The sequence below is a fragment of the Giraffa tippelskirchi genome, chromosome 13, assembly GCF_054371585.1.
Source record: "Giraffa tippelskirchi isolate mGirTip1 chromosome 13, T2T-mGirTip1v1.2.pri, whole genome shotgun sequence".
In the NCBI taxonomy this organism is placed as follows: Eukaryota; Metazoa; Chordata; class Mammalia; order Artiodactyla; family Giraffidae; genus Giraffa; species Giraffa tippelskirchi.
Genome location: NC_137287.1, coordinates 19,303,235 through 19,317,755, shown reverse-complemented (window position 1 = coordinate 19,317,755; position 14,521 = coordinate 19,303,235). Strand labels below are relative to the sequence as shown.

At 43.2% G+C, this 14,521-nt stretch overlaps 1 protein-coding gene across 2 annotated transcripts in view; it reads left to right on the top strand.

Annotated features, from left to right (window-relative positions):
• Positions 1 to 14,521, top strand: part of LCMT1 (leucine carboxyl methyltransferase 1) — a 65,727-nt gene that overhangs the window by 27,359 nt on the left and 23,847 nt on the right. Inside the window, exons 4-5 of one of the 2 annotated variants that reach the window (XM_081554432.1) lie at positions 6,250 to 6,326; positions 8,629 to 8,690. In XM_081554432.1, coding sequence (XP_081410558.1) covers positions 6,250 to 6,326; positions 8,629 to 8,690 — 139 coding nt within the window. The remainder of the gene's footprint in view (positions 1 to 6,249; positions 6,327 to 8,628; positions 8,691 to 14,521) is intronic. The other variant, XM_081554431.1, reaches the window with a different exon arrangement.

Here is a 14,521-nt window from a genome sequence, read left to right as displayed (position 1 = left end):
TAAGAATCCGCCTGCCAAAGAAATGCACGAGACACAGGTTCAATTCATGATTCAGGAGGATCCCACATGCCTCAGAGCAACTAAGCCCATGCACCCCAACTATTGAGCCTGTGTTCCAGAGCCCGGGAACCCCAACCACTGAGCGCATTTACCGCAGCTACTGAAGCCTGCATGCCCTGGAGCCCGTCCTCTGCAACAAGAGAAGCCACAGCAACTAGAGAGTAGACACTGCACGCCAAAACTAGAGAAAAGCCCACACAACAGTGAAGACTCAGCACAGCCAAAAATAAATAAATTTATTAAAAAGAGGAGGAAGGGAACTAGCACAGGGGTTCAAAGTCCTACGTGGAAATTTGGAAATCAGTGTAATTATTTGATAATTATATTGATCTGAAGGGTTTTTTAAAAAAAATCTAAAGTTCTTCTTTTTAAGACAAATATTATCTTGTTTGTTCTCTTAGAGCAGAGGTTGCACAGGCCAAATCCAGCCTGCCACCTGTTTTTGTGAATAAAGTTTTATTGGAATAAAGCCACGCACATTTATTTACATCTTACCTATGGCTGCTCTGGCACTTGGACAGCAGGGCTGAGTAGTTACGACAGAGATCTTCTGGTCTGCCAAGGCTAAACTGCTTACTTTCTTCCCAGAAAGTTTGCTAATCCCTGTTTTAGAGCTGTATGTGTCTCTATAACGGAGAAGGCAATGGCAACCCACTCTTGTACTCTTGCCTGGAAAATCCCACAGACGGAGGAGCCTGGTAGGCTGCAGTCCATGGGGTCACTAAGAGTTGGACACAACTGAGCGACTTCACTTTCACTTTTCACTTTCATGCATTGGAGAAGGAAATGGCAACCCACTCCAGTGTTCTTGCCTGGAGAATCCCAGGGACGGGGGAGCCTGATGGGCTGCCGTCTTTGGGGTTGCACAGAGTCGGACACGACTGAAGCGACTTAGCAACAGCAGCAGTGCCTCTATAAGAGAGAAGGGAAATCTTGTCCATTGATCTTGATGTCTCGGGCTCTTTCCACCTGGGATAGCGCCCCAGCTGCCCCAACAGAGGCTCCTGCAAGTCACAGGCTTTTTGGGGCTATGCCCATGTGAGCTCATTCTGTATAATCTCAGGGGCTCAAGACTGAACAGTCACAGATGCCCATCTTCAGGCAGCAGGCAAGAACAGGGAAAGTTGATCTTGTCATGAGCCAAAAATAAAGAGTAAGTGAAACCCTGTAAGGGTCCTCGGTTCTTTTTTTAATTATATTTTAATTGGAGTGTAATTGCTTTACAATGTTGTGTTAGTTTCTGCTGTACAGCAACGTTAATCAGCTATGCTGTGTTTAGTCCCTCAGTTGTGTCCAACTCTTTGCGACCTGGTGGGCTCCTCTGTCCATGGGATTCTCCAGGCAAGAATACTGGAGAGAGTTGCCATGCCTTCCTCCAGTGGATCTTCCCAAGCCAGAGATTGAACCCAGGTCTCCCGCATTGCAGGTGGATTCTTCTACCGTCTGAACCACCAGGGAAGCCCAAGTGAATCAGTGTACATATATCTCCTCCCTCTTGAGCCTTCCTCCCACCCCCCCATCCCACCCCTCTATGTCATCAGAGAGGGACCTTGGTTCTTGGTGGCCCTTGAATTCTGTTTCTGCCCAACCAGAGGATCAGGTGTGGAGGGGAAGCAGTCTCAATTTTGGCCGCCAGTGAAGCAGTTGATCACCTTGGATCTTGGATGAACCCCCCCATTCCTCATGGCTGTTCCCTGCCGTCCCCTGGTGGCCATGCTCAGCCTTGGGCGTCTCCCTGCCTCCTGGGCCCTGTGAGCTACTTGGGAGTAGTGGTGTCAGAGGGGCCACAGAGAATCGCAGAATGAAAAGTTGAAGACTCACTTGCCAGAGCCATTTTGCCCCTTTCTGAAAGCTAAGAAAGAGGAGGGCTGTTTGTGAAAAGCTCCTGGTGTGCCTTTTAGAAACTTTCCTTTGACAGTGACCCCTTACTCAGAATTCTTAGGAGGATCAAGAGCCCGAGTGCCTGGGAAAGCTCTTTAAGAAGGAAGAAGCGATGTAGGATGCTATGCTGTCCTTCATTCATTTGCTTTGGATTGTCCTTGTGGTCTTCTGGAATTTTAGGCGTCTTTTTAAAAAATTTTAGTAGCTTTTTTGACTGCACTGGGTCTTCGTTGCTGCACACGGGCTTTCTCTAGTTGCAGTGTGTGGGCTTCTCATTGTAGTGGCTTCTCTCGTTGCAGAGCACAGGCTCAGTAGCTGTGGCGCATGGGCTCAGTAGCCCCATGGCATGTGGAGTCTTGCCAGATGAGGGATCGAACCTGAGTCCCCTGCATTGGCAGGCAAATTCTTAACCAGTGGAACACCAGGGAAGTCCCAATTTTAGGGCGTTCTTATTGCTCCACACCTTGTGAGTAAAAGTTCTTGAAAGGTGTTGTAGAATTTCTTAGCAAAAGTCATTTCGGTGTATCCTTTAAATATATCCTCCGAATATCTTCAGACAGCTTTTACCTAGCCCTGCTCTGCAGTCGAGCAGCAGCTGTGTGTTGCAATTCCAAGAGGGAACAGCTGAGGGTGGGTGAGCCCAGGTTTCCTCTGATGATCCCTTTGTTTTGTTTCTTTTTTTTCTTCCTTCTTCCTTCCCTCTCCTTCTCCCTCCTTCCCCCTTCTTCCCCTCTTCTTCTTCCAAACCAGATCCCCTGAAATTTTAACTGAGGACCATTTTCCATGTGGGTGGATCTCCTCATTCTGTTCCTTGCCCTTAGGGGTCACCTTCCTACCAGGAAATGCGTGCTCATGATTTCTGCCCCCATCACTCTGTCCTTGGGCAGGTCTGCTCCCACTTCCTCCCTGTCCTCTGTCTCTCATTTGCTGTTGTTGTTGTTGTTGTTGTTCAGTCGCTAAGTCGTGTCCGACTCTTTCTGACCCTTTGGACTGCAGCACGCCAGGCTCCCCTGTTCTTCACTGTCTCTAGGAGTTTGCTCCACTCTTCTCCGGTAGTATATTGGACACCTTCCGACCCGGGGGTGGGGCTCATCTTCCAGTGTCATACCTTTTTGCCTTTTCATATTGCTCGTGGGTTCTTGCGGCAAGAATACTGGTATGGTTTGCCATTCTCTCCTCCGGTGGATCACGTTTTGTCTGAACTCTTCACTGTGACTCATTCGTCTTGGGTGACCCTGATGGCATGGCTCATAACTTCACTGAGTTACGTAAACCCCTTCGCCCACAACAAGGCTGTGATCCATGAAGGGCCCATCTCTCGTTACTGTCTTCATAAATGCTACTCTTACCTGCCGGCTCACTCAAGTCAGAAACAGGGGTATCATCCTTACCTCGCCTTTTTGTTTGTCCTATTCTATACCGAGGAAACCCCCACCAGGCTCTGGACATGAGCCCCTTTCTGGGTATGTTGGCCAGGTTGTGGGGCATCTTGTTTCTTACTAAGTCTTGGGGTTTGAAGAGCTGCTACAGGCAAATGGGATGGTGTTTTTGTCTTCACAGCTGAAGATGCATCTGAGAAGTAAAGTTGAATTACAGTGTCAGCAGAATCACTGCTGATGGTGACTGCAGCCATGAAATTAAAAGACGCTTACTACTTGGAAGGAAGGTTATGGCCAACCTAGATAGCATGTTTAAAAGCAGAGACATTACTTTGCCAACAAAAGTCCGTCTAGTCAAGGCTATGGTTTTTCCAGTGGTCATGTATGGATGTGAGAGTTGGACGGTGAAGAAAGCTGAGCGCCGCAGAATTGATGCTTTTGAACTGTGGTGTTGGAGAAGACTCTTGAGAGTTTCTTGGACTGCAAGGAGATCCAATCAATCCATCCTAAAAGAGATCAATCCTGGGTGTTCATTGGAAGGTCTGATGTTGAAGCTGAAGCTCCAATACTTTGGCCACCTCATGCGAAGGGTTGACTCATTGGAAAAGACCCTAATGCTGGGTAGGATTGGGGGTGGGAGGAGAAGGGGACGACAGAGGATGAGATGGTTAGATGGCATCACCGACTCGATGAACATGGGTTTGGGTAGACTCCGGGAGTTGGTGATGGACAGAGAGGCCTGGCGTGCTGCAATTCATGGGGTCGCAGAGAGTCGGACACGACTGAGCGACTGAACTGAACTAAACTGATAGCAGAGTGATTCAGTTATACATATATGTCTTTTCCCTTAGAGGTTATTATGAAATATTTAGTATAGTCTTCTGTGCTATATACAGTGGGTCCTTGTTTGTTATTTTCAATACAGTAGTGTGTATATATGGGCTTCCCTGATAGCTCAGGTGGTAAAGAATCCACCTACAATGCAGGAGACCTTGGTTTGATTTCTGGGTCAGAAAGATCCCTTGGAGGAGGGCATGGCAACCCACTCCAGTATTCTTGACTGGAGAATCCCATGGACAGAGGAGCCTGGTGGGCTATAGTCCAGAGGGTCGAAAAGAGTCAAACATGACTGAGTGACTAAACACACAGCAGTGTGTATATATATATAAAATTCCCAATGTATCCCTCCCGTCTTTCCCCTTTGACAACCATAAGTTTGTTTTCTGTGTCTATGGATCTGTTTCTGTTTTGTACGTAAGTTCATTTGTATCATTTTTTTTAGATTCCACATATAAATGATATCATATAATTTGACATAATATTATGTTAGTTTCATAGTATTATTACATAGTGATCTCATATTTGCATACGTGTGTGTGTGTGTGTGTGTGTGTGTTCAGTCGCTTAGTCTTGTCCAACTCTTTATGACTCCCATGAACTGTAGCACATCATGCTCCTCTGTCCATGGAATTCTCCAGGCAAGAATACTGGACTGGGTTGCCATTTCCTCAAGGGATCTTCCCGGCCCAAGGATCGAACCTGAGTCTCCCGTGCCTCCAGAATTGCAGGTGGATTCTTTACCTCTGAGCCGCTGGGGAAACCCATTTGCGTACATTTGGAGCTAAGTTATTGATTGGACAGGGAGGAGAAGCTGGAGAGAATTATAGCACAACCAGTAGGTGACTGGATGGGTGTGTAGCCACTGACTAAGCTAGAAAAAGCAAAAGAGGGAAGCAGGGCTGTTGTGTGTGTTTCACACTTTTTAAAATTGTAGCCACAGTAAAAAAAAAAATAACTGTACACCCCTAGCCAGGACCTAAGTCTATGTATATATGTCTGTACACACAAGATATAAGGGCACCCACGATGCTTACTAAGGGCAGGCCCCCTTCTGAGTGTTACTCGTGTGTTTCTTCTTTAATCCTCACGACCCTATGAGGTGTTAATCATTTTCTCTGCTTTTCAAATAAGGAAACATTGGCCCAGGGATTTTAGTGACTGTCCCAAGGCCTAACAGCAAACAAGTGATGGAGTTGGGATTTGAACCTCTTCCCCCACCCCTGGGCTCCAGAGTACCTGCTGTTTACCACCCCACTGTTCTCCACTGTCACAGGAAAAAATAAATAGATCACAAAATAATGCTGACCCCAATTCCACGTGAAATTTTCTGATGTACGTTACTTTATTTCACCCCCAATCTGCTGGTTACAACCCACCACATTGGTTTCTTGACCCTCTCTAATAGGTCTCAAGCTGCGTTTTTGAGAAACGCTCTCATGTCCTGCTTCCAAACCACCTCTTAACATCCCTGTGACCATTCTCCTGGTTCAGACTCCCCATCACTTCTCTCTTGGACGACTACAATAATCTCCTTTTCCCCTCCATCCGTTCTTGATGCTGAGACCAAGTAAATTGGAGAGTACATTTCTGGCTATGTCATTCCCCTGATTTTATTTTAATTAATTTATTTTTTATTTTGACCACTCTTTGAGACATGTTGGATCTTCATTCTCCCACCAGGGATCAAATCCTTGGCCCCAGCAGTAGAAGTGTGAGTCCAGTGACTTTCCTGGACTGCCAGGAAAGTCCTCATTACCCTGATTTTAAATCCTTAAGCACCCCCATTGTTCTTTGGGCCCTGTGACTTGATACATGAAAGTGATTGGTAAATGTATGAGTAATAATTATATAAAAATTACAGGTGTGCTCAGTCATGAAGTAGCGTCCCATGGACTATATAGCCCACCAGGCTCTTTTGTCCATGGGGTTTCTCAGGCAAGAATACAGGAGTGAGTTGCCATTTCCTTCTCCAGGGGATCTTCCTGACCCAGGGATCAAACCTGCTTCTCCTGCATTAGCAGGCAGTTTCTTTACCACTGAGCCACTGGGGAAACCTTGTATAAAGATTACTCTGTTTTTTTTTCCTCAGGATGAAGATCTTCTACCAAGAAAATATTTTGAAATTGACTTCCCGATGATAGTCACGAGAAAGCTGCACAGCATCAAGTAAGTGTGGCTTTGGCCAGAAGCAAGAGCCTGCTGGGATTCAGAACCAGCTCCTGGGAGACCGCAGGTCTGGATGCGGGAAACCTCACATTTCATCCCCTCCCTACTCTCATTCCAACGTATTGTGCAATCGTCAACAGGAAATATACCGTCCTTTGTGACGCTTCTCTCTGTTTATGTAATTCCCCTGAACAGTAACAAAAAAGTGACTTATAGTAGATTAGTAATCTGAATTAAAAAACTTTTATGGAATATAGTTGATTAACAATGTTGTGTGTTAATCTGAATTTTTGTGCATATTTTGCTTACTTCTTTATCCCTAGGGTATAGAAAGGTCCTCGTCCCAGAATAGATATGTAGTAAAATTCTTTTTTTTTTAAATAACAATAGCATATTTGTTTGTTTATTTTGTGTGTGTGCTGAGTCTTGGTTGCTGTGTAGGCTTTCTCTGGTTGTGGCAAGCAGGGGCTACTCTCTAGTGTTCTGAGGGCTTCTCATTCTAGTGGCTTCTCTTGTTGCGGAGCACAGGCTCTTGGGCGGTCGGACCTCAGTGGTTGTGGCACTCGGGGTTAGTGGAATCTTCCTGGACCAGGGATCGAACCCATGTCCCCTGCATTGTCAGTTGGATTCTCAACCACTAGACCATCAGGGAAGTCCATTCAGAATTTTTTGAATAAATGAATGGGAGGCTGAAGTTACAGTTACTATATAAGAGATGTTATAGGGGCTGTTCTGAGTTCAATTTTCAAAGAATTTGCCAAGTTGTAAGTGATGAGTTTGCTAATCTTTGCCAAGAGTTTTTCTTTGCCTAGCCCTACGTTAAATGCTTCACTTGGATGGTACCCCTCAGTCCTCAGAGCCGACCTGTAAATTAAGTGGTATCATTGACCCCTTTCTACAGGATGAGAAAACTGAGGCTCAAAGAAGTTTAGTTAATTTGCCTAAAGTCACCTAGCTAGAAAGGGGTGGAGCTGAAATTTAAACCCCGACTGCAAGACCAAGGTTAAGGTTTTCCAACAGTTATAACCTACAGGTCCACTCTGCTTTTTATAGTGGTCATGTAAATAAAATCCCAATTCTTACATTTAACCAAATTTTTGATAAGCACAAAAGTTTCTGCTTATCCTTTAGAGGTGTCTAATTCTCATATATTGGAGGTCATTTTCAAACTTTATTTTTTTAGTTTATCCTTGTATCTTTTGCCACTGCAGGAGATGCAAGAGACACGAGTTTGATCCCTCACTCAGGTAGATCCTCTGGAGGAGGAAATTACAACCCGCTCCAGTATTCTTGACTGGAAAATTCCATGGACAGAGGAGACTGGCGGGTTACAGTCCAAGGGATCACCGAGAGTCAGACATGACTGTGCACACATACACAGGAAAATAAGTTTTTTTACCCTTTCTAAATATAAAATTATATCTTATATTAAATATGCTTTGTAGGTGCTATACTGTAATTCTAATGTTTTGGGAACACTATGAAGTGTGACTAAATACAAAGTGTGACTAAACTTGTTGGAACTCTTGAGTGAAATCAGGGCAAGTAGGCTCAAGGCCCAGGGTGATTTTCTGGGGTTAAAAACACCGACATTTGTGTATGGTTGTTGAGATATTGAACTTGGTTCTCTAATGTCTGATTTTTTGCATATTCTCTTGTTGGCTATACCATGGCCTGTGGGATCTTAGTTGCCTGAACAGGGATCAAAGTCAGGCCCCTGGCAGTGGACGCACAGAGTCCTAACCACTGGACTACCAGGGAATTCCCTAGTTTTTTGTAGATTCTTGATTGAGGGAGTTATCACATAAATGTTACTAAACTTTAGGTCTCAGTAAGAGTCAATATTTTTAGTTTGTGAGAAATAATAAGCTACCTTAAAAAGTTTTGTTTGAGAAGAGGCAAGACACTAGTGATGACTTGAAAAATACTGGAACATCTGAACAATTCTTGTTAGCCTGTCTGTAGCTGTTTCTAAGTAAGTGTGTTGTGATCCGTTTGTGATTTGATAGCAGATTCTCAGCGTAGCTGACCTAACCTGAGATTCGTATCCCCTAGACTTTTACTGTATGTGTCTAAGGTCAAGTGTGATTAAACAGATGACCGTTTGGTGCTGTCCTTCCTTTGAACACTAGTGATATTGGATGGCCAAGGAGTCTTTTGGATGTTTCCATAACATCTGATGAAAACACCCAAGCAAACTTTTTGGCCAACCCAGTATCTGTTTGCTGTGTCTGTATGAGTGTCTGTGTTTTTGCGGTAAATGAGCTACTTGCCTCATCTTTCTTTTTCTCACCTTCTGCAGACTGAAACCTCTCCTATCAAAACCCATTTTAGACTTGCATTCAGAGGACACACTTCAAATGGGCAAGTATCTATAACCTGAGTCATACAACCTGGGCTGTAGGACCATGTCAGCTCTTTTTTCCCCTTTTCTTTTTAAAGATGGTGCGTGCGTGCGTGTGTGTGTGTGTGCATGTGCACACACGCATCTGTCCTTCTGTTGCTACAATGTTCTCTTCCACCGCTGTTACCAGGAAGGAATTTAAAACGATTTTTGGTATGACTCAGGCTTCCCTGATAGCTCCAGTTGGTAAAGAGTCTGCGTGCAGTGCAGGAGACCCCAGTTTGATTCCTGGGTCGGGAAGATCTACTGGAGAAGGGAAAGGCTACCCACTCTGGTATTCTGGCCTAGAGAATTCCATGGACTGTATAGTCCATGGGGTCGCAAAGTGTCAGACACGACTGAGCAACTTTCACTCACTTGGTATGACTCATCTTAGATGTCCATAGGTCCCCAATCCTAAATCTTTTTCTAAAGAGGATTTAAATTAGTTGTCAGCATTTCAAAAATAAATTTCTCATGAAAGGCTTGATTTCCAGGTTTGCTTGGAAATATCAGATCTTGGAAAACATCAGACCCTGACTCCTGCATGGTGGTCACTGGGCAGCAGCTGCCTTGGTTAGACAGGTCGTGTCCTCCCCAGCTCTGACCCCGTCACCCGCTCTTGTCTCACACCTGACCTGCTTCCTGGTTTATGTCACCCGCTAGGCCCCTGCCTCCCTTTTTCCCCTCAATTTTTTTTTTTTTAATTTACATATTTGGCTACACTGGGTCTTAGTTGCAATACTCAGGATGTTCCCTCTTTCTGCGGCATGCAGGATCTTTTTAGCTGTGGCATGTGGGGTCTAGTTCCCTGCAGAGGGATTGAACCCGGGCCCCTTCCATTAGGAGTGTGGAGTCTTAGCCACTGGGCCACCAGGGAAGTCCCTCCGCCAAGTTTTAAGTATGAATGCTTGCAAACAACACTTTCCTCATTTCTAAAGCCTCTCAAATTATAGTAAAACTCTTCCAGAATGTTCCATCGTTCTCCATCTGTATCTGATAGAGACGTTCAAGGGCCTCATTAAAAATTCAGGTCAGAAAATGTGCTTAGAGAGGACAGCCTTTTTGGATGGGTGACGTAGATAGCACAACAAATGTCAGATAATTCGGTACGCCTCCTCTTTGACACAACCATAGTGCCTTAGACACCTGCTAGTGATCAGATTACTAAGAGAGTTTCCACAGAAAATAATATCTCCCCCCATCCTCTGTTGCCCTTATACAGATTATAAGTAGAAACTGTTCCAGCTTTGTCATTTGCTGGCCGATTTGCTTTCTCCACACTTTGCCTATCATAATTTTCTATATGTTTGGTTAATATTTGAGTCAGAATGATTATCTGTAGCCAACTGTCTAATACTTTGCTGGAACTTTGATCCATCAGTGTAGAAACATACCAAGGAGAGAGGACCTTCCATGATCCTTCCCCTTATCCAAGATAACCAGTGTTCCGAGTATTTTCTCCTATAGATGAACAGTGTACCCAGAGAAAGGTGAATATACATATAATAAAGTACACACATACATATAATCCAATGCCTGGTACATAAAAGATTCAGTAAATTTTTGTTGAATGGATATCTATACACATTGAATAAATATCTATTGTAGTTTAACATGTATTTGTTGAATGAATGAATGTATGCTTCTATATATGAATATAGGTTTATATGTAGTTTTAATAAAATAAATAATTTATACATACTGTTTTGTGACTTGCTCTTTTCATGTCCTGCTAAATCATGAGTGTCTTTTCATGTCAGTGTATATAATCCTTCCTTATTATTTCTAGTGGCTTTGTAGCCATTTCCTCTGCATGGAAATTCCATTTTATTTAATCTAGTCCCTACTGATGGTCCCTGGTAGCTCAGTTGGTAAAGAATCTGCCTGCTATGTGGGAGACCTGGGTTCGATCCCTGGGTTGGGAAGATCCCCTGAAGAAGGGAAAGGCTGCCCACTCCAGTATTCTGGCCTAGAGAATTCCATGGACTGTATAGTCTATGGGGTCACAAAGAGTCAAACATGACTGAGTGACTTTCACTTTCACTGATGGTCATTTAGATTGCTGCGTTTTTATGTTTCTATATTCAACAGTGTTGTAGAAGACATACGTATATGTGCATATTTGCAGGAATTGGTAGTTTGAATGATCGTACATTGTGAATTTTAATAGCTACTACCAAGCTGATCTTCAGAATTCTTTTTATTAATTTATGTGTTCACTAAGAGTAGATGAGGATACTCTTTCTCTAAATCTTCACTAACGCTGGATATATTCATATATTAAATATTTTTAAATGTTGGTAGAAATCTACCAATCTGATTAGCTGAAATGATGTCATTGTTTTAAATTTTTTTATAACTTTGAGTGCTAGTGAGTTATCTTTCTTTCATTTCATTAGCCTTTGGGAATTTCTTTGTAAATTTCCTTCACATTTCCTTTGCCCAGTTTTTTCTTCAGTTGCAATGTTTCCTTTTTTTTTTTTTTTCAGTTTATAGGAACCCTTATAAAGATAGTTCTTTGTTAAATGCCTTTTGTAAGTTTTTTTTTAATTGCAGATTTTTTTTCTTATTCTTGCTTGTTTTTATAACTCTGTGTCTTAATGTGGGTAAATTTTCCAGTCTTTATAGTTGTTGTCTTTCCAGTCTTTTATAGTTGTTGATGTTGCCATTGTACTGAGAAAAGAGAAATTGAATAAAAATAAATAGAAATTAAATGAAAATCTGAGAAAAGTGATAGGTGATAATAAAAGTGACAAAAATTTAAAAATTATCCTTTTTCTTCAAACCTGTGGGTCTGTCATTTTAAGAATCACCACTGTTTATCAGTAAGAAAGAAAGAGTGTCTACAAATTAAACAGATACATTATCAACTGTTAGATACATCCTGATTTCAGACATGTTAAAATGTTAACAAAAAATATGCAACTTAGAATTAATGATAGGTGTTTTCTTAAGCTGAAGTATTCATAGGGTAAGAAATTAAAAATATATAAATGGATACACAATGAAAAGTAAATCAGGATGAGTTCTTAAAAAGTAAGTCAGGTTCTATGACTTTTCTGCTTAAATCTTCCCAGAGCCGAAATCCACACTGTTAATCGGTCAAATGGATGCCTCCTGATTTTATTTTCGACCACAGTAACTAGGATGTCGCCACACTGCCTCCTGCTGTCCTCTGACTGTGCCAAGCTCGCTCTCATCTTCAGACCTTTCTTTTTACTCTCCCGTTGGTCTGGAACTCTCTCCCCCTAATTTTGCTTGATGGGCTCCACGTCATGACGCATGTCTCCTTTCAGCTGGCGCATCATACTCTACAAATACTCTTCTCTTGTTGTTCAGTTGCTCAGTTGTGTCCAACTCTTTGCAGCCTCATGAACTGCAGCGCACCAGGCTCCTTGGTCCTCCACTATCTCTCGGAGTTTGCTCAAATTCATGTCCATTGAGTCAGTGATGCCATCCAACCATCTCATCCTCAGTCGCCCCCTTCTCCTCCTGCCCTCAATCTTTCCCAGCATCAGGGTCTTTTCCAGTGAGTCATCTCTTCACATCAGGTGGCCAAAGTATTGGAGCTTCAACTTCAGCATCAGTCCTTCCAATGAATATTTAGGCCTGATTTCCTTGAGGATTGACTGATTTGATCTCCTTACTGTCCAAGGGACTCTCAAAAGTCAGTTCTTTGGCACTCAGGCTTCTTTATGGTCCACCTCTCACATCCATACATGACTACTGGAAAAACCATAGCTTTGACGGTATGGACCTTTGTTGGCAAAGTGATGTCTCTCCTTTTTAATATGCTGTCTAGGTTTACCGTCCTCTTTTCTTCGTAGCACTTAATACTCTGATGTTATCTTGATTCTTCATTTGTTCTGTGACTCACTGTCCTCCTTTCTGAGGGGATAAGCCTCATGAGAGCAGGGACCCTTCCTGTCTCATTCATCACTGTATCCCCAGCACCCAAAACAGTGCCTGGGACATAGAGACTGTTAATGGAATAAACACGTACCCGAAGGCTTGAATGAATGAACATTTATGTTTTTGTGATCCATCTCAACTCCTGTGTGGAACTGGATGAATATAAAGTAAAAAGGGCAGCCCAATCAAAGCATTTCCAAATATCAGGCATTTCAACTGAACCCTAAGAAGGAGAAATTCTGGGAAGAAGGTTGTCTCAATCAAGGCAAGTGCAAGCAAAGGAGGAGCATGCAAGGATGCTAAAAGCCCAGTGTGACTGGGCCTGGCAGGGGGCAGGGTGCATGGCTCAGAGTGAAGCCGATGAAGCCGTTTAGGGACTACATCGCCTAGGATCTTGTAGGCCAGGCCAAGAAGTCTGGACTCTGTTCTAAGGGAAGTGGGATCCTGTTGCCACAAGACCGCCCCCATCTTTGTAGTGCTCTCCACACTTGCCCACTGTTCATCTTCCCTGCTGGATCCCAGGCCCCATGCGGGCAGGATAGTATCTCCCTGTTCATCCATTTAGCAGGACATGAAAAGAGCAAGTCACAAAACAGTATGTATAAATTATTTATTTTATTAAAATTACATATAAACCTATATTCATATATAGAAGCGTACATTCATTCATTCAACAAATACATGTTAAACTACAACAGATATTTATTCAATGTGTATAGATATCCATTCAACAAAAACTCAGTGCTCTGAACATAGTGAGAGCTCAGTAAGTGTTACCAGGTGGACAGATAGACAGACCAGCAAAACTTCTGTGTGGTCCAGAAATCCACCTGAGGCTGACTCCATTTTACAACACGCCGCCCCCCCCGGCCCCTTTTTTAAACTGAAGTGTTGTAGGAAAATCTGTAGACCTGAAAACACCTTGCAGTTCTAATAATGAGTCTGTCTTTGAAGACATATAATCAATGAGATTGATGGGCTTCACACCAGCTTAACAGCACACAGGAACCCATCTTTCTTGAAATGCTGACTTGGAGGTGATGGAAGAGATCATGACTCGTATGCCCTGTGGATTCTCTGTGTGTGTGTGTTTACACTGTTGCATCGTGTAAATCTTACACTTCTTCATGCCTTTGTAGGCATGAGCTTAATGAGGCAGATAATTAAAACCTGTGTGAGCTTTTGCTCTGAAACAAACCACTGGAAAGCACATGGCTTAAAATAACAACTGTCTGTTTAGCTCACCAACCTGCAGCTTGCCAATTTGGGTTGGGTTCATCTGGGTTGGGGACATCCCTTGTGGCTCAAATGGTAAAGAATCCATCTGCAATGCAAGAGACCCGAGTTTGATCCCTGGGTCGGGAAGATCCCTCGGAGAAGGGTATGGCAACCCACTCTAGTATTCTTGGATGGAGGAGCCTGGCGGGCTCCAGTCCATAGGGTCGCAAAGAGTCAGACGTTACTGAGCGACTGCCACTTTTCATCTGGGTGGAGCTTCTCAGCACCTGCCTGGATTTAATCATCTGTGTCTGGTCTTCACAGAAGACCTCCATGAGGTCCCAGGCATTGGGTCAGGCAAGGAGTTCCCACTGTCCTTGGATCACAGCGCCCTAAGCACCTCAGTAAACTTTTCATAGTGACTCTAGGTTAAAAAATATCAATAATTCTGTTTATTAACAAGTTTAGGTTCAAGCATTGTAAGCATTTATATTCTAATAGCATCTTGATCATTTAAAAAAAAGACACATACATTTTAAGAACAAATGCTCTTTTTAATTTCCTTCTTAAATAACCACAGTTACTTCTAATGGGATATGTGCTCCTGTCAGGCACTTTATGACCTTACCTGGGAGCTAGGTGGGACATCACCACCTGTTCCTCTTGCAACATTGCAAGT